The sequence below is a fragment of the Ochotona curzoniae genome, unplaced genomic scaffold (genome assembly GCF_017591425.1).
Source record: "Ochotona curzoniae isolate NIBS_2020 unplaced genomic scaffold, NIBS_Ocur_1.0 contig_3498, whole genome shotgun sequence".
NCBI classification, from domain to species: Eukaryota; Metazoa; Chordata; class Mammalia; order Lagomorpha; family Ochotonidae; genus Ochotona; species Ochotona curzoniae.
The window spans coordinates 12,625,504-12,642,488 of NW_024465885.1; the positions used below are offsets into that span (position 1 = coordinate 12,625,504).

At 38.4% G+C, this 16,985-nt stretch overlaps 1 protein-coding gene across 1 annotated transcript in view; it reads right to left on the minus strand.

Moving 5' to 3' along the window:
- ADGRG7 (adhesion G protein-coupled receptor G7) overlaps positions 1–16,985 on the minus strand; it is a 64,533-nt gene that overhangs the window by 32,327 nt on the left and 15,221 nt on the right. Inside the window, exons 5-11 of the mRNA XM_040980923.1 lie at positions 16,289–16,438; positions 13,431–13,528; positions 11,650–11,789; positions 11,429–11,533; positions 7,272–7,435; positions 6,778–6,933; positions 4,125–4,237 (exon numbers count right to left, since the gene is read on the minus strand). Coding sequence (XP_040836857.1) covers positions 4,125–4,237; positions 6,778–6,933; positions 7,272–7,435; positions 11,429–11,533; positions 11,650–11,789; positions 13,431–13,528; positions 16,289–16,438 — 926 coding nt within the window. The remainder of the gene's footprint in view (positions 1–4,124; positions 4,238–6,777; positions 6,934–7,271; positions 7,436–11,428; positions 11,534–11,649; positions 11,790–13,430; positions 13,529–16,288; positions 16,439–16,985) is intronic.

The following is a 16,985-nucleotide window of genomic DNA, read 5'->3' on the forward strand; positions in this document are numbered from 1 at the left end:
GGTAGGTGAGAGAGTTGAGTTGCAGTGATTTAGAGAGGGGAAACCAAAGGGCATGCCTAGGTCAGGTCCAGGGACCCGCCCACGTGGGAGACCTGGCATCGGTTAAAAAGGATCACCCACTACCTGCTGACACAAAAGCTGAGACTAGTGGTGTGTCTGGCTGAGCTGGACCACAGTATCCACCTGTGAGTGTCAGAGAATGGGTTGGGCTACAGCAGGCTGGGCCACAACACCCATAAAAATGCAAGAGAACTAAATCTGGGTGCAGACGCTGTGGGGAAATTATGGGCTTACTTATGTGGGAATGCAGCACCTGCTGCTTTGAGCAGAAGGCTTGGGATGGTGACTGGAAGAGCCAAGCTGGACCATCGAATCTACCTGAAACTCAAGGAGCTGGGGCTGGGAATATGTTGAGCAGGACCAGGCTGCAACACTGGCAGGCACATTCGAGGGCTAGGACTGAGGGCAGGCAGTGCAAACCAGGATCCAGTTGCACCTGCCTGCACAAGTGAGATCCAGGACTGTGAGCAGGCCTGATAAGGACATTTGGGAAACTTCCCTACTAGGATGCAGCTCCCACCAGAAAGCACAATAGCCAGGGCCAGGGGTGGGCCAGACCAGAAAATGCTACAGTGCTCATCAGTATTTGTGTGGGTCAGGTCTTGGGACAGGCCAGGCAGGGTCAGCCCACAGCACACACTGTCACAAGTGAGGGTCAGATTTCAGTGCAGACCAGGCTAGGTTTTACTGCAACACATGACAGTTCACACAAAGACTGGGCGTAGCCCAGGCTGGGCTAGGCTGCTGCATCCATCAGCAAGAGCTGGGAGTGAGGACTGGCCACAGCTCCTGTAAGCACACACAAGACCTAGGACTAGGAGCAGGTCTGGCAGAGGAACTTAGGGGACTCCCTTGCTGAGCTCCTACTTCCACAGGTGAACAATACAGCCAGGACTGGGCACAGGCCAGTCTGGGAGTAAGTAAGGCTGGGATAGCCTGCTGCACTAACTGGTATGCACAAAAGCCAGAATGGGGTTGAACCAACCAGGTTAGGATGCAGCATCAGCTAGCAGGTGCCAGATTGGGCATGAGTCATATCAGGCAGGACCACAGTACCTGCCAGCAGGCACAAGATTTGGGACTGGGACACATGCCTGGCAGGGGACCTGTGGGCACTCTCTTGCAGGGCTGCCCCTATCTCTGGTGAGCACAGGAACCAGAGCTGGTGGTGAGCCATGCTGGACAAGGCAGTGGCCGCTGTCAGCACATGTGAGGGCCATGTCTGGGGACAGGTCATGCTGAACTAAGTCACAGCACCTGTGAATGTGCACGAGAGCTAGATGAGATGCAGGCTTGCCAGGACTAAGTCGAACAGAGGCTGACACATGCAAAAAACCATGGCTGGAGCAGGTCTGGGGGAGGCAGCAAAGACAGTAGTTAGGTTACAATAGTAATTAAACTGTATGGGGCAAAAGTCTGTTGCTACAACTTTGCTAATGGCAGAAACACAACTGAAGGGACAAATGCAAGAGGCCTTTAATTTTACTTGACAAACTTGTATTGCAAGGCATGCAATTTCCCTTCAAAGCATTTGCTACCATTTGTAATAATGTATTTATTTGAATGCATATTTGTAGTTCTACCTTTACCCACTCCCAGGATAAAATTCCATGGGAAACAGGAACTGACCTGATTCGCTTATTTTCTATTCAGTTCCTCCCACAACAAGCACACAATGTAAGATTTTGCAATGAACGGCAAGAAACTTGTTCAGTGTGAGAAGTAGAAAAGAGAACTCAAAGCAACTCTGGCTCTTTGGAAAAATGCTGTCTGGTCCCGACACAGGGTGAGGAAAGTGAAAGAGGAGCTGAAAAGACTGCTTGGGACACTGAACATCAGGCAGGTGCGCCCTCTGGCGACCTACAGGAGTACAGGAGAGCACAGGAGATACAGCACATAAGAGAAGGAGAGAATTATGGATTAGAAAAATCAGTGGTTTTCAAATGCAAATGCAACAATTTCTTCCAGCAAGGATCATCAATGGATATAAAAATCAGAGCAAAAAAATAATTAGGAAGCAAGATGTCACAGTCTCACAGCAGCTGTCCACGGGTTATCCGTTACATTCAAAGAGAAAAAAATGAGTTGCAACAATATAGAACACACCACTTTAAACAAGAAATCATACCTGGTATGAGAGAAAACTGATACCACACCTGTCTTACTGGGTCACACTGAGAAAGATTAAATCCTGGAATATTTTCATCAAAAATATTTAATGCACCTAATCATGAGGAAAACCGATGAAGAAAATAAGTGGCTTTCATGTTCATTAAAATGAATACATTATGCAAGTGTTAAATATCTTCAAATTTAATGACAGAAGATAATAGTGTTACGCTACATAGAAGAAGCCCCTAATTCTTAGGAGAAGAATGTCTGAAGAATTTAGAGATGGCCTTCATATGCACAGCTTATTCTCACAGTCTTAAGGAGAAAAACTATAAAGTAAAATATTAATCACAAGTGAACCTGGGTGAAGACTCTATGGGTGTTCAGTGTTCTCTCTCAACTTTTCTGTGGGCTTCTAACAGTTAAAAATAAAACAATAGGGGTGAGCATGGAGACATAGCAGCATTGACATTCCATATGGATGCCAGTTACAATTCTGGCTGTCCCACTTCCAATTTAACTTCCTGATAATGCACCTGGAACAGCAGTGGAGGGTGGCCCAAGGCCTTGGGTTCCAGCACTCAAGTAGCAGACCTGGAAGAAACTCCTGGTTTCAAATTGGCCATTGCAGGCATTTGGGCAGTGAACCAATGATGGAAGATCTTTCTTTGTGTCTCCCTTTTTTTCTCTGATTTTCAGTAATAAATAAATCTTTAAAGAAACAATTGGGGTGGACCCAGTGCGATAGCGTAGTGGTTAAAGTCCTCACCTTGCACGCGCCAGGATCCCATACGGCCACTGGTTCTAATCCTGGCTGCCCCGCTTCCCATCCAGCTCCCTGCTTGCTTCTCATCCAGTTCCCTGCTTGTGGCCAGGGAAGGCAGTCAAGGACAGCCCAAAACTTTGCGACCCTGCACCCCCATGGGAGACCTGGAAGAGCTCCTGGCTCCTGGCTTTGGATTGGCTCATCTCCCACCATTGCGGCAGCTTGGAGAGTGAACCACCAGACGGAGGATCTTCCTCTCTGTCTCTCCTCCTCTCTGTATATCTGACTTTCCAATAAAAATAAATAAATCTTTTTAAAAAAGAAACAACAGGGGAAATTGTGATATCAGTATCATTAAAATTTTTAAAAATTGACTAATTCTGGGAAAACAGTTGTAAAGGAATTTAGTAAGAATAGTTACAATAAATGATTCTGGGGGGAAGAGATAGTTTTATCTCAAGATGTCTTGAGTTCAAGAAGAGAGCTAAGTAGGAATGCTCAATAAACCATCTATTACACAGATAACATCCAGCCATGAGCAAGTCTGCACTAAGTCAGATGGATACAGCAAAGCAAGCAAAGCAAAACAAACAGCATCCACAGAATTAGATGGGGTCCCTGTCCTCTCAAGTTTTCATGCTGATGAGGAGAACAGGAAACAACAAAGCTAACAGATGGATAAGATGAGAAGAGATTGTGTGACAAAGATAGCAAGTAGTATACAAAATTGAACCTTGACTGAGGTGGTCAAGACAGAGAGACATATATGTTTACAGGCAATTACCTAAGGTTAGATTTTTTTACATGTGTAATTTAAAAGCATTTAAAAATCATCATGTGAAGATCATATTATTTTCAAAAGTTTGCATGGTTCAATTCAACTCCAGTGAAGCAAGTCTGCACGATCTTTCGGACCACATTAGTTTTACCTGATAAACTTACAATCACAATTGCTGGTAATTTTCCCCTAAGGCATGTGCCACAACTTGTGATTATGTATTTACTTATGATTAGTCCTTAGAACTTTCAGATCTGAATATTCCTCTCTCTAAAATAAATTTGTCAAGCTATATCTCTAACTCTTCTTCTAGTTCAAAGAGACTGTGTTTTTATAAGAATATGTTCAGAGAAAATTATATAAGTATAGCAGTTTCCATTATGAAGAAAGTACCTATTTTGCTCTTACCTGGTGACAATCTGAAAAATAATTGTGATAGCCAGACCAGCAATGGATAGCGCACATCCAATATTGGATATTATGTCTAGTGATTCGGGATAATTATAATTCTTTCTGAAACTCTGAAAAAATAAGTTGACATTCATGTTTTTCAATAAGCATTCCTAAAATGTCAATCAAAGTCAACATCACAAAGAGATACACTGGTCAAAACAATCAGATAATTGCCAGATATGTCTTCTTTGATATGAAGTGTTTGACATGTTTTTAAATAAACTAGTCCCATATCTCTAAGCAGTTTACACATTGTAAAAGCCTGAGAACAGGGCCCGGCGTGGTGGCACAGTGGTTCAGGTCCTCGCCTTGCACACCCCAGGATCCCATATGGGCGCTGGTTCTATCTCGGCAGCCCTGCTTCCTTTCCAGCTCCCTGCCTGTGGCCCAGGAAAGCAGTCGAGGACGGCCCAAAGCTTTGGGACCCTGCACCAGCGTGGGAGACCCGGAAGAGGCTCCTGGCTTCGGACCGGCATAGTATAGGCCGTTGCGCTCACTTGGGGAGTGAATCATCGGACGGAAGATCTTCCTCTCTGTCTATCTGCCTTTCCAAAAATAATGAAATAAATCTATAAAAAAATGCCTAAGATCAGCTGCATAACTCAGTTACAGGAAAATATATATATATTTATATAATAGTATATATATACTATTCAACATTGCCTACATCAAAACTAGATTAAATCCAAACTGGCAACAGTTGCTTCATTTATCCATTGTATTATTTTTGTATATAATTAGAAGGGTACATAAGTGAATTCACCGAAAATAGAGTTGCAGATATTTCTTTATGGAAATAAAAACCATAGATACAATACTGTTCAGAGTTTTAGGAAAGGAGGTTTCATTTTTTATGCCATGTGATGACATCAACCCCAGTGTGGGGGGGAAAGGTACCCTCCACTGCTGGGTGGACTGTAGACCAGTGCAGCTGCAATGGAAGTTGGTATGGAGAATACTCAGACAACTGAAAATTCACCAACCATATGACCCAGCAATCCTAATCTTGGAATATATCCAAAAAACTGATACATACACATGAGAAAGCAACCTGTATCCCTGTATTCATCACAGCACGATTAACAACCTGTAAAAACTCTAAAACAATCTAGATGCCCATTGAAGGAGGACTAGATAAAGAAACTGTGGTACATAAACTATACCAAATACTACTCAGCTATTAAAAAGAATGAAATTTTACCATTTGCACCCAGTGGTCCCAATTGGAGAGCCAATCCCAAAAGCACAAATACCATATGTTTCTTGTAATATATGACAACATCCACCAAAAATACAAAACAAAAAATAAAGGTAAACACACTTGTAATCTCTTGATTGAAGGATATAATGGAGCCAGAGTACCAGGAATCAAAGGAACTTGACAGAATGCATCTGTACTAATGAATAAAAGTAGGCTTCCAATGAAACTTCTTAATATACCTAGACAGCAAATATTAAACTTTATCCCAACAGTGTCATGACCCACAATAATAGTAGAAAGTTACAGTCAAGACTACACATGATAGACTATTTTATTACAAAACACAGGAGACAATGGAAGGAGGGAGAGAAGGAAGGGGATGGTAGCAGAGAGGGGGAAGAAGCCTTATGCCTGCAAAATTGTAAAATGAATAATAAGAATTGAAAGAAGGAAGAAATTTATGTTCCCTAAAAGTTTACAGTTTTAGAAACCTGGAGGTTACTGGGTTTTATATATATTTTTTAAGGCCAACTTCTATCCTTTGATAGTCTATTGTGCTAGTATGTTCAATTGATCTCTTTTGTACGGCTACATCACAGCCACTGGCAAATGAAAATATCTGCTTTTCTGTGGGAAAACCCAGCATTAACAGTCCATGAATAAAGGGAAGGGAAGACAACACATACTTCCTTGTTCCATTGTTTAGAAAAACATTTCATCCATCAAATAATCACATTTCTAGTTTCACACACAAAAAAAAACAAGGTGTGCATGTGGAAATGGGGCACACAAAAGCTCCTCCTCTTAGTAGGACCAGTCCCAAAGCTTACACATGTAATTCCAGCCACACACCAGAGCTAAGATTATCAGTTACTAGTATATCCTCTCTTTGGCACTAAAAGAAGTAACACAGACAGGAGCTAAGGACAAAATTAACAAATTCAAGACCTTTTCCAGCTCTGTCTTCTAGGCAAAAGTAGTAACTTTGATGATTCTGGTAGCAAGAAGTTTTGGGTATTTGATCTACACAGATTAGGGTAAGTACAATAGGTAGTGAACCTGTGCCAGTCATGACATATACCCTTTTACTGGCTGTAACAACTTCACATTTTAGGACATGGAAGTTAGCTGCTTGGGATCTGTCCACCCCATTTTGCACATAGACTCCCTTCATTTATTAAATGCACAGTGCTGAACTCATCCTAAGACCACTGGATGGTAAAACCTGTATTTACCTGCCATTGCTAGCTCTTTCCCATTCATTCTGTCACTCCATTGCTTCTCTCTGTATACAAGCTGAATGGGGAATCTGTGTAAACAAAACCCCAGAGCTATCTCCTATAGGCACATACTAGAAGTGTATATAGAAAATTTCACATCTGAAAAAGGTTACTACATAGATCTTACCATCAACACTGCAAAATTAGTAGTGTGGTTGCAGCGGCACTGCAGGAATCCTTCAGTGCCCCCGTCTTTGTAACAGCCATATGTGTCCCAATCCCTTGTTAAAAAATTCCAGTAGACACAGGCGTAGGAATGGAGTTGGAATGTCATCTGGTTGTACTGTGAATTGATAAGGCAATTACTATAATTACTGATCTTTAATGCTTAGTTTGGTAGAACATTCAAATCAAACACAGTAGTCATGTGAGAAATCAGATGACTATGTACTTAAGCATTATTATTTTTCATATAGATGAAGGAAAGAAGGATATAAATTCAAATTACTTAAATGTATATTTAGCAAGTTTGATAAAAGATATGGGAGAGAGAAGATTTATGTGAATACTTTAAGATTCTTTCAAATAGTATTTCTCTAGGTATCATTTGCCCAATTTGTCCCTACTTTTGTAATAAAGAATGATCTGGACTTTTCAATGTCTCATATTGAGAATTCTCACCTTTGGACTAAAGGCCATTTCAACTGAAGCACTCTGATCTTGCTCATTTTCATCAGTAGTGCATGAGACAATTCTTTGACTAAAATTGGATGTTGTTGTAAACCTTTTGGACTGGAAAAATTTGCTGCTTTGATACACTACAAAGCCACATGCCTTGGCATTTTCTGTGGGGGAAGAAGACATTAAAATCAATACATGAATCACACAGTAATCAAAATAAAAATTTTGATGTCATTGTTAGGGCAATGTGATTGCTTAGTTTTTGAGTAAATTGGGATTGGAATTTTGATGCAGTGATTTAAGCTGCTGCCTATGAGGCCAGCACCCATACAGACTCCGTTTCAGGTCCTGGCTGTTCCACATCAGATCCAGCTCTCTGTTAATGTGCCTGGGAAAGCAGCAGAAAATGACCCAAAGTATTAGGCTTCTGCATCCACAAGAAAGTTCCAGGTAAAGTTCCTGGATTCAGCCTAGCCCAGACCTAGGAGTTGTGGCCATTTGAGGAGTAAATCAGCAAACGGAAGATTGTGTGTGTGTGTGTGTGTGTGTGTGTGTGTGTGTGTGTGTGTGTGAACTTTTCTCTCTGTACCTCTACCTTTCAAATTTTTTTAATTTCTAAAATCATTTCTAAAATCATTGAGCACACTATGATAAAAATTGTTTGCTGGGCTCTTGTTTGCAATATGGAATTAGTACATATAATGCATGGTTGACTATCTCACCCACATTAATTTTTATTTCTGAGATTCAGTTCACTCATCTATATGGAATCAATTTCTTGCTAGTCCATCTCAAGAAGACATCTTACAGTCTTCCTTCTTGTAAAGAAAGCATCCTGCTTTCTGTTCAGTGAGACAGAGGGGACCCCATGGGTAGATGGCGCCCACCTGTGCTGTTGTCATCCTGCACTGTAAGACACAAGACAAGGAGCAGAAAGGTTGAAGAACCCCATGGCCATGCTGGAGAAGTCATGAGATCCACAAACCAGTTAAGTCACAGCACAAGCAATTCATGACCTTTTGAATGCAGTGTTGAAGCCACCTATCATATTCTGCTCTTTTATGACAATTACAGGCATATCGTGAGACTGGAGACTGTCTGTGAAACATTTCTCTTAGACACCAGGAAGAGTGGTCAGCTGTTTCTGAAGATGTTGGAAGAAATTGGCTGCAGCAGAAGAGTTTTGCATTGGACCTGGCCATGATATTGTGCAGCTAGAATCATTGGAGAAATGCCAAAACTGAACATAGCTGTTGGCCCTACATAAAATAGAAAAAAACAATAAGGTATGACTGACCTGAGTAAATCGCCTATACTCTGCTGCCTTCATGAGTGAAGAGGAAAATGGTAGGTATGTGACCGGTCTATTCAGTCATGTGATTTAAGAGTCCTTAAATGCCCCTCTCTGCTATATAGCCTCTGACTGGGAAAAAGGCATGAATTCTTGGCTTTTTGTTGTGGTATATTGACTCATTAAAATGTTCCCCGTGGCACTAAATAGCAACATCAAACAAAAAAGTCAGCCTTCTTTTCATAACTGTACGGCATGCTTGACATAAAATTCAAACCCATAGAAATATAAGATTTTTAGGAAATATTAAATAATAATATAAAAAATATATAATCCCTGAGACATTGGAATCCTATATGGGCACTGGTTCCAGTCCTGGCTCTTCCACTTTTGATTAAGCTCCCTGCTTATGGCTTTGAACAAGCAGTGAAGGATGGGTCAGGTCCTTGGGTGCAGTGGTACCCATGTGGGAGACCCAGGGGAAGCTTCTAGATCCTGATTTCAGAATGGCTCAGCTCCAGCTATCGTGGCCATTTGGGGATGGAGCCAGCAGATGAAAGATCATTCTGAATGTGTTTTTCCCTTCCTTTCTTTCTTTCTCTAGGTTTTTTTTTTTTAAAGAATCATTTACTTTCTAATAAATGTGTTAAAGGACGAAACTTTTTACTTTAGATGTCTGTCAAAATCCATATACTTTGATATTTAGTATTCTCATTGTATCAGTTTTTGAGTAATTTGTAACCTGCAATTTAATTCCTGTATAATGAAATTATGAGTTTCTATTTTTATTGCAATGTGCTCAATAATTATTTGCTGTGTAACTTTTATTTTGTAAAATGTATAAGCTTTTCTTTGGGACTTAAGAAGTGATCAGTTTTTGGAGTACTCTGTGGATTCCTAGAAGGAATTTTTATTTTTAAAGATCTAATTTATCAGTAATTTTTTCTACTTTACCTTCAATTTCTGTATTAGCTATATTACAATTTCTCCCTAATACTGTGCTTCTTTTCATTTCCTCTCTATTTCTAGTAACTTTTGCTTGGAAATTTCAATGATGTGACTTTATGGAAGCCAAGAAGTAAAATACAGATTTTTTTCTTTGTAGACTCAGATTTTTTTTATCAATAAAATTATGTCCCAGGCTCATTGAGTTGGGCAGGGTTGGGATTATATTGGTCAAAGGACACAAAACTTCAGTTAGACAAGAAGAATATGTTCACAAGATCTGTTAGGTGATATGTAACTATAGTTAATAAAATTGCTGCAAAAGAAAAATAACAATACCTATCTTAGTCTTATCAAATAGGTAAAAGTTAGTAAGCTTAATGATACACATGAATCACCCCCTGAACTTGATGCTGTTTGTGGAAACAAATTCCACACAAGATACAGTTTATGTGAGTATCTAAAATACTTCCAACAATAACATAAATAACAAAATTGTTAATGGATACATAAGTATCAAAAGTTCAAGAACAACCAAGAAGATGATATAGCCAACTTCAGAAATAAGGTTTCTGAGAAGGAGACATGGGCATGAGCAAGGCAGAGAGCTTCAGGAGTAGCTGTAATACATTCTTGCTTTATTCTTAACAGGTCTGAATCAAATAGAGTTTGCCTCCTATATTTGCAAGTTACACTTCTGCAGATTCAACCAATTACACATCAAAGATGCTCTGTGGAAAATGCAACTGTAATGAACATATACAGATTTACTTTTCTTATCATGTGTCCCTAATATGCAGCATAATAGGTATTTGTACAGAACTGCATTTTAATAGATGTTATAAATAATCTAGAAATGATTTGAAGTAACAAGAGGATGTTAATGACTCATGCACAAGTACTCTTAGATAAGAGACTCGAGTATCTCCAGACTGAAGTATTCTCAGGGGTCCTGGAACCAATGCTTCACACTTACTGAAAACAAGTATATAGCACTACTTGACATGCGTTTGCTTACCTGGTTGATAGACACATAGGTGCCACTGACAACCTTTTGTGTACTTTACTACATGCATGAAGTGTTTTTAAATTTAAATATATGTATTTATATATTTACCTATATAAATATATAAAATTTAAATATATATATAAAGAACATGACTTCGTCTAAATCCTAACTAAGTACATGCCAAGACAAATGGAAACACAATGCCACAATAGTGAAATTCATATGTTATACTCTTCTTTTTCAGGACAATTAAGAATTTATTCTTTCCAAAAGATGTACTTTCTAGCATTGGATTTTTTATTTGAGAAGAGAAGAAAGGCAATTATTGTGTTAATTTGTAAAAAAAAAAACAACTTTGATTTTAGACTTTGTAAAATACAAAGATATTTCTTAAAGTTAATGGATGTTGAATTAGAACATCAGTTGCAAATAATTTATTCTTTTGGTTGTAAAGAATTTTTTCAATCCATGCACAATTTTTTCATAACATATTTTCACTTTTTTGAAGTGAAACTTTTTGAAGTTCCCTTGTATGTACCTATCTCAAATACTTTTGTTGGGAAAAAACACTATTTGTGATTATGGCCTGAAGATTGTAATTTTTCTGCTTTTCAAAGGGTTTTTGAAAAGTTGAAAAAAGAAAAAAAGTGGTAATCATCTGCCTATTCTAGAATCTAAAACTAAGGTTTTGGTAAGAGCTTAACCATATTCAAACATGAACCATTCAGAATAAAACAAATATATATATGTATATATAACATATTATATGCATTATATGTAATCTATTATATATTAATAATGTATAATATATACATATATAATTTCATATATATAATTTCTCCTTTGGCAGATTTTAAGTTTTTAATTCCATGAATTTGAATGCATTTTCATGCAACAAAATTTGATACCTACTTGTTGTGTTGAGCAAGACCTGAAGTTCAGTCCTGTCACTGGGATTCAGGCTGTCCACATTTGTATTTATAGACGTTGAGCCAGAAACTAGAGAATCACTAGTTCCTATGAGAGAGTAAAAGATGGCATTATAAAAATCTACATTTTTATGAATAGAGCACTGGTTACAATGGCAGCAGAGTGTTCTTCACTATTTCAAGCACACAATACGGACAGCTCACCTTTTAGCACTGAGAAGAGAATGCTTGTAGAGCCCAGGGAGCTTTCTGAAGAGATGTTAACTGACTGTATCACTACATTGGGTTCCACCACTGATTCATTGTCCAAAGATAAGGAGTAGTTCTCCATTTGCTCGATAAGCCTGGATAGAATACAACACAGAGCAGCATAATATTCCAAGGAATTTGCTATGAAACAAGAAGTGTACTCTCTGTCCCATGTGACAGTAGGAAGTCATGAGCACAGAGCAAATATAGTGACAACACATACAAGTGCCCCAAAATAGTTTTTCCTCCCAGAGCCTTGTTTTGCTATTTACACTTTTCCACTTTTTACTATCACTGAAGGGTACCTTAGACACGTATGTCCAAAATCTAGAACACCGTAACAGTGGACTTCCCAAGAAAAACAATCTTTGCTATAATGTTCTTCATGTTGAAGGAGTACTGCCCTCTACTGGCCAGTCGTGCACTTCTAGTTGATTTTCCATTGATGAGAATCAATTCCCACTCAAACACCATTGCATCTAAAACATCTCTTCCACAACATTAATTAGTGAGCTGATTCATATGGAACCACAGAAGAGCAAGGATCTGAGCTTACTTCTCAACTATGAATAAAACACCCCAGGTTTCCCTTATACTTCCTCTACTATGAAGAAGTGCAAATTAGGTGAAAGGTGGAAGGTGTGGGGGGAACCTGTCAATTTGATGTTCTCCAAAGAAAAGTTGGAAGAACTTTTTGTTTTGTTGTTTTCTATAGAAATATCTGTTCCATTTCTGTACTTGAAAAAACAAAGTACTATATATAATCAGTCTAATTTGCCCAGAAATAAAAAGTTTTCATCAAAATACAATTGTTCTATAGTCAAGAAATTATTTCTTCTGCTAAAAATCTTGTTTTTAAAAAGAGAGGAAATTTAAAATAAGTAAGAACTACTATGTAGATGTTATCAGTATACATGAGAAAATATTCAAATCAGTTTTTAAATGTTTTGCTTAGTATGGATAAAGGGGAATACTTATTCCTTGCTGATGCCATCCACTGTGGGAGACAGTGTGCATACTTCTTTAAAAACTATAAATTGAGCTGCCATATGACTCAGCAATCCCAATACTGGATATATATGCAAAAGCTATAATTATGTTATATCAAAGATCGCATTATATCTACACTGCCATGTTTACTCCAACATTATCCACAATAGTCAAAATTTGTAATCAATCAAGGTATCCATCATGAAATGAATGAATTGAATAGGTACACAACAGAATATTATTTATCTAGAAAAAGAATGCAATTCTACCATTTACATCAAAATGGATGCAGTCCCCTTGTCAAAACTTAGTTAGCTATGAATTTGTTGGCTATAAATGTGTGGGCTCATTTGTGAGATTTCTATTCTGTTCCATCAATGTGCATGTAAGTCCATGCAACATGTCGTCCCCTAGTTGTATCCATTTTTATGTAAATGGTAGAATTCCATTCTTATTATAGCCGAATTAAATTCCATTATGCATTTATACAATATTTTCCTAGGTAGGCCTTGGAGAACAAGTTCAAACTGAAATTATCCCATTTTTTTTCTCTAGCTCCCAGGCTGTGATCATCTCAAGAACTAGGAAGTAGAATAACGCCACTCCATCTAATAACAAAACAAGGTGATAAAGCCAGACTGCTGTCTGGATTCCAAGAGAGATTTGAAGACACCTCTGTTAATACTCTAACCCAGAAGAGCTGCCACTTTGTGGACTCAGTCTTTCCAAATTGAAACTGTGCTTACGTTGCAAATGTGTCAGCAGCATCAGCAGCAGCTTCTTGAAAAACCTCTTCACTCGCATCTAGGAGTTGACTCACTGTTGTCACAGCAACCCTTTTTGCCTGCCAAGGAAAGGCACCCATTTTCATGGAAAACACATACACATTATCACCACTATGGTCATTAAGGATTATTATATTAGCAGGTGGCACCACTGATATAATAATCTAGAGACAGTACAGTCTCATTGTTAGATCTGCATAAGATGCAGAGAGGACCAGCATTGTGGAACACAAGATGAAGCTGCTACTTACAACACACCTCATCCCACCCTACCACCCCCAATTGTTCAGTTACCATCCAGTTCTCTGGTTATACACCTTAGAAAGAAGTAGAAGATGGACCAAACTTGGACCCTTACCACCCATGTGTGGAGACCCAGACGGAATCAATGTCTACCAATGTTAGCTTGGCTTAGATCCAACTGTTGCAGCCACTTTGGCAATGACCAAATGGAAAAAAGATCTTTTTCCCTCTGCTCCCAAACCATCCTCTCCCTTCCAATCTGCTTTTTGAATAAATAAATAAATCTTTTTTTTTTTGTTTAAGATGGCAGGGAGAAGCAAGTCTGGGCAAGGGAATAAAAGAGGCAATGAATAAAGAGGTTTAAATCTCTAAATTTGAAATCAAAGTGAGATCTTTCACAGAAAAATCACCCCACTCCTAGGAACACAAAAGCAAATACTTGGCTAGAAAAGCTGAAATAAGATGAGAACAGCACAGGGCTCTGATTGTTAAAGTCATACAGGTCAAAAGACTTTGCATATCTTGGTAGTTATACTTGGTATTACGGCTGTTTTATGCTTGATAGCAATCAGACATGATAAAAAGGAGTTCTAATTTTTTTAATCAAAAATTCAGGAGTATGGCAGATCCATGATTACATGACATTTGATTACTATTTAACAGTAATATTGAAGATATTGATGCCATCTGTCTTTTCCTGACCAATCTATAGTTAATAGCCAATATTTTTCTCTATTCATTTCATTTGTATTAATTTTTAAAATTTAAATCCCACTTACTTCCCAAAGGATCTCTAACAACATAAAACACTTTAAAAAATAAGACAGTTTAAAAAAACATGAAAGGAAAGATTATCTATTTTTAAACCATACTGATTTCAGCTTTTAGACATTGGATGGGTGGTTTTGGAAGGATGGTTTACCGCTTAACCAGTACCCAAGCTGTGCCATTGGTAAATGTTGAGTATATTTTTTCTTTTCATATATTAGAGTTCAGTAGGTTATGATGCCATAAGTGATAACTAGACTGTAAGTTTTCAAAAAGGCCAAACAAAAATGAAAACACAAAGATACTTCAAAAAATTCATGGAGATGTGGACATCTGACCAATAGGTCATTTTAACTAGTAAGTTGTCAGTTAAGATCTGCATAATCCAGGGGACACACACTGTGGTATAGTAGATAAAACTGCTGCCTGTAGTGCAGGCATTCCATATGGCTATGCTGGTTTGAGCCCCAGCTGCTTTACTTCCCATCAAACTCCTTTCTAATGAGCCTGGGAAAGCAGTCGGGAATAACCCAAGTGCTTAGGTCCAGAGAAGATCCTGGCTTTGTACTGTTTCAGTTCCCACTGTTGCAGCCATTTGAGCAATAACCAGCAGATGGAAGATATTCTCTCTCTCTATCTCCTTATCTCTCTCCCTCCCTCTCTTTGCCTTTAAAATAAATAAATGATAATAATAAAAGATCCACATATCCCATATCAGAGTACTTGGGTTAGACAACTGGTTCCACTTCTAATCTAGCTTCTTGCTAATGTGCACAAGACAGCAGGTGACAACTCAAGTAGCTGGGTCCCTTCCACCCACATGGAGATCCAAATTGAGTTTCCAGCTCCTGAGTTGTATGGGCATCTGAGGGATGAACCAGCAGTTAGAAGCTCTATCTTTCTAGTAGTATTCTGCAACATCCATTTAACCCCTTCCACGCACGGTTTAATGAATGATTTTTTTTTAATTTTTTAAGTTCTCAGAAGATGTTTGTTTCAATGCAAAAAGATTACCAAATGCATGTATAATTTGTATGACATGTATTTCCATAATCTTTCTTTTAAAAATGATTGATTTAAAGGAAAGTGACAGGTAAAGACAGAGATCATTCATCAGCTGGTTTACTCCCCCAAATGGTCACAACCGCCAGGTTTGGGTCAAGCTAAAGCCAAGAGCCAGGAATTCTGTCATAGTCTCCTATGGGTATGGTAAGGAGCTGGATCTGACGTGGAGCAGCCAGGACTCAATCTAGCACTTCCAAACAGGATGCTGGTGTCATAAGCAGTAGTCTAATCCATTGCATCTCAAAATCATTACTTTAGATGAATGTTTTGAAGACCCCTGATAAATATTGCTTTCAAACATTTTTATACCAAAATAAACTTATCCTTTAATTCCATTTTCCATGAACCTTTTGAATGGTGTCCTCATAACCATTAGAAATGGGTTGTAGTTTAAAATAGTATGTTCTAGAATGAGTTCTTTGGAATTCAGTTTATTTGCAATAAAACGAGGATGATGAGGTAAAACTCAGCAGATAAGAAAATTATTAACATTAAGATAAAATGGTTCATCTCAGAGTTTTCTGGAAGTTTTGACCTGATAACAATCATTGTGACTATCTCCAACAGAAATATTTAGACAAGGAGCCCTTTTCTAACTATTTTGACGACCTCTTAGGAATAGTGCTATGCAAACTGGGTTTAAGCAGCCTAAATTTTGCCCAAACCATACCATATGATGAGTGGACTTGGGGGAACTTTTTCTCTCTCCTCCCTGCCTTTCCTTGAAATCTCCTGAATTTTACCTCCGGTGCAGCATTTCTGGATGCGTTGAAGATCTGTCCGACCACTTCAGAGGCAGAAGTGATGTTCTCAGCAGTCAATTTGCTGGCATCAGATGTTAGAATCTGGGCACGGTTGGAAATATTCTCAGATTCTGTTGGTATATCATCCACCTGTTTTAAAAAAAATCAACATACATACACACCAATCCTACTTTACATAATAGCCAAATCGGAACACTTTGCAAACAACTGCAGGTAAAGAAACAAAAATTTGACTGAGTCTCAATCTCCTCAAACAGCACAACCACCAAGTTTCCCAAGTTTGTTCCTTTCCTTAGCTAAGGGCAAAGCACCTTCAGGTTAGCAGCTTTCCCAGCCTTTACAGTTCGTCATGATTGATGCACTAGAACAGGTCTCCTTAGCTAGATGAGGATATCACAATTGGCAGCCAGGGGCCAATGTTGGCTCATTCTTTGAGACAAATTTCATAGTGAGATAAGCACAGAAATAAATATAAGTGGTCAGAAATTTATATAGTATTTTTATGTCATTGAACATAAATTTTTAAATGATTTTACATTTTTTAGATCTTATTTCATTTGATTGTGTTTTACAACATTACTTGTCTGCAATGGATCAGAAAATTTTTGAACTGATATTTTAGTCCAGATAACTTGGGAAGACCAGGCCAAGGTAACATCTTTCGGAACTAATTGGT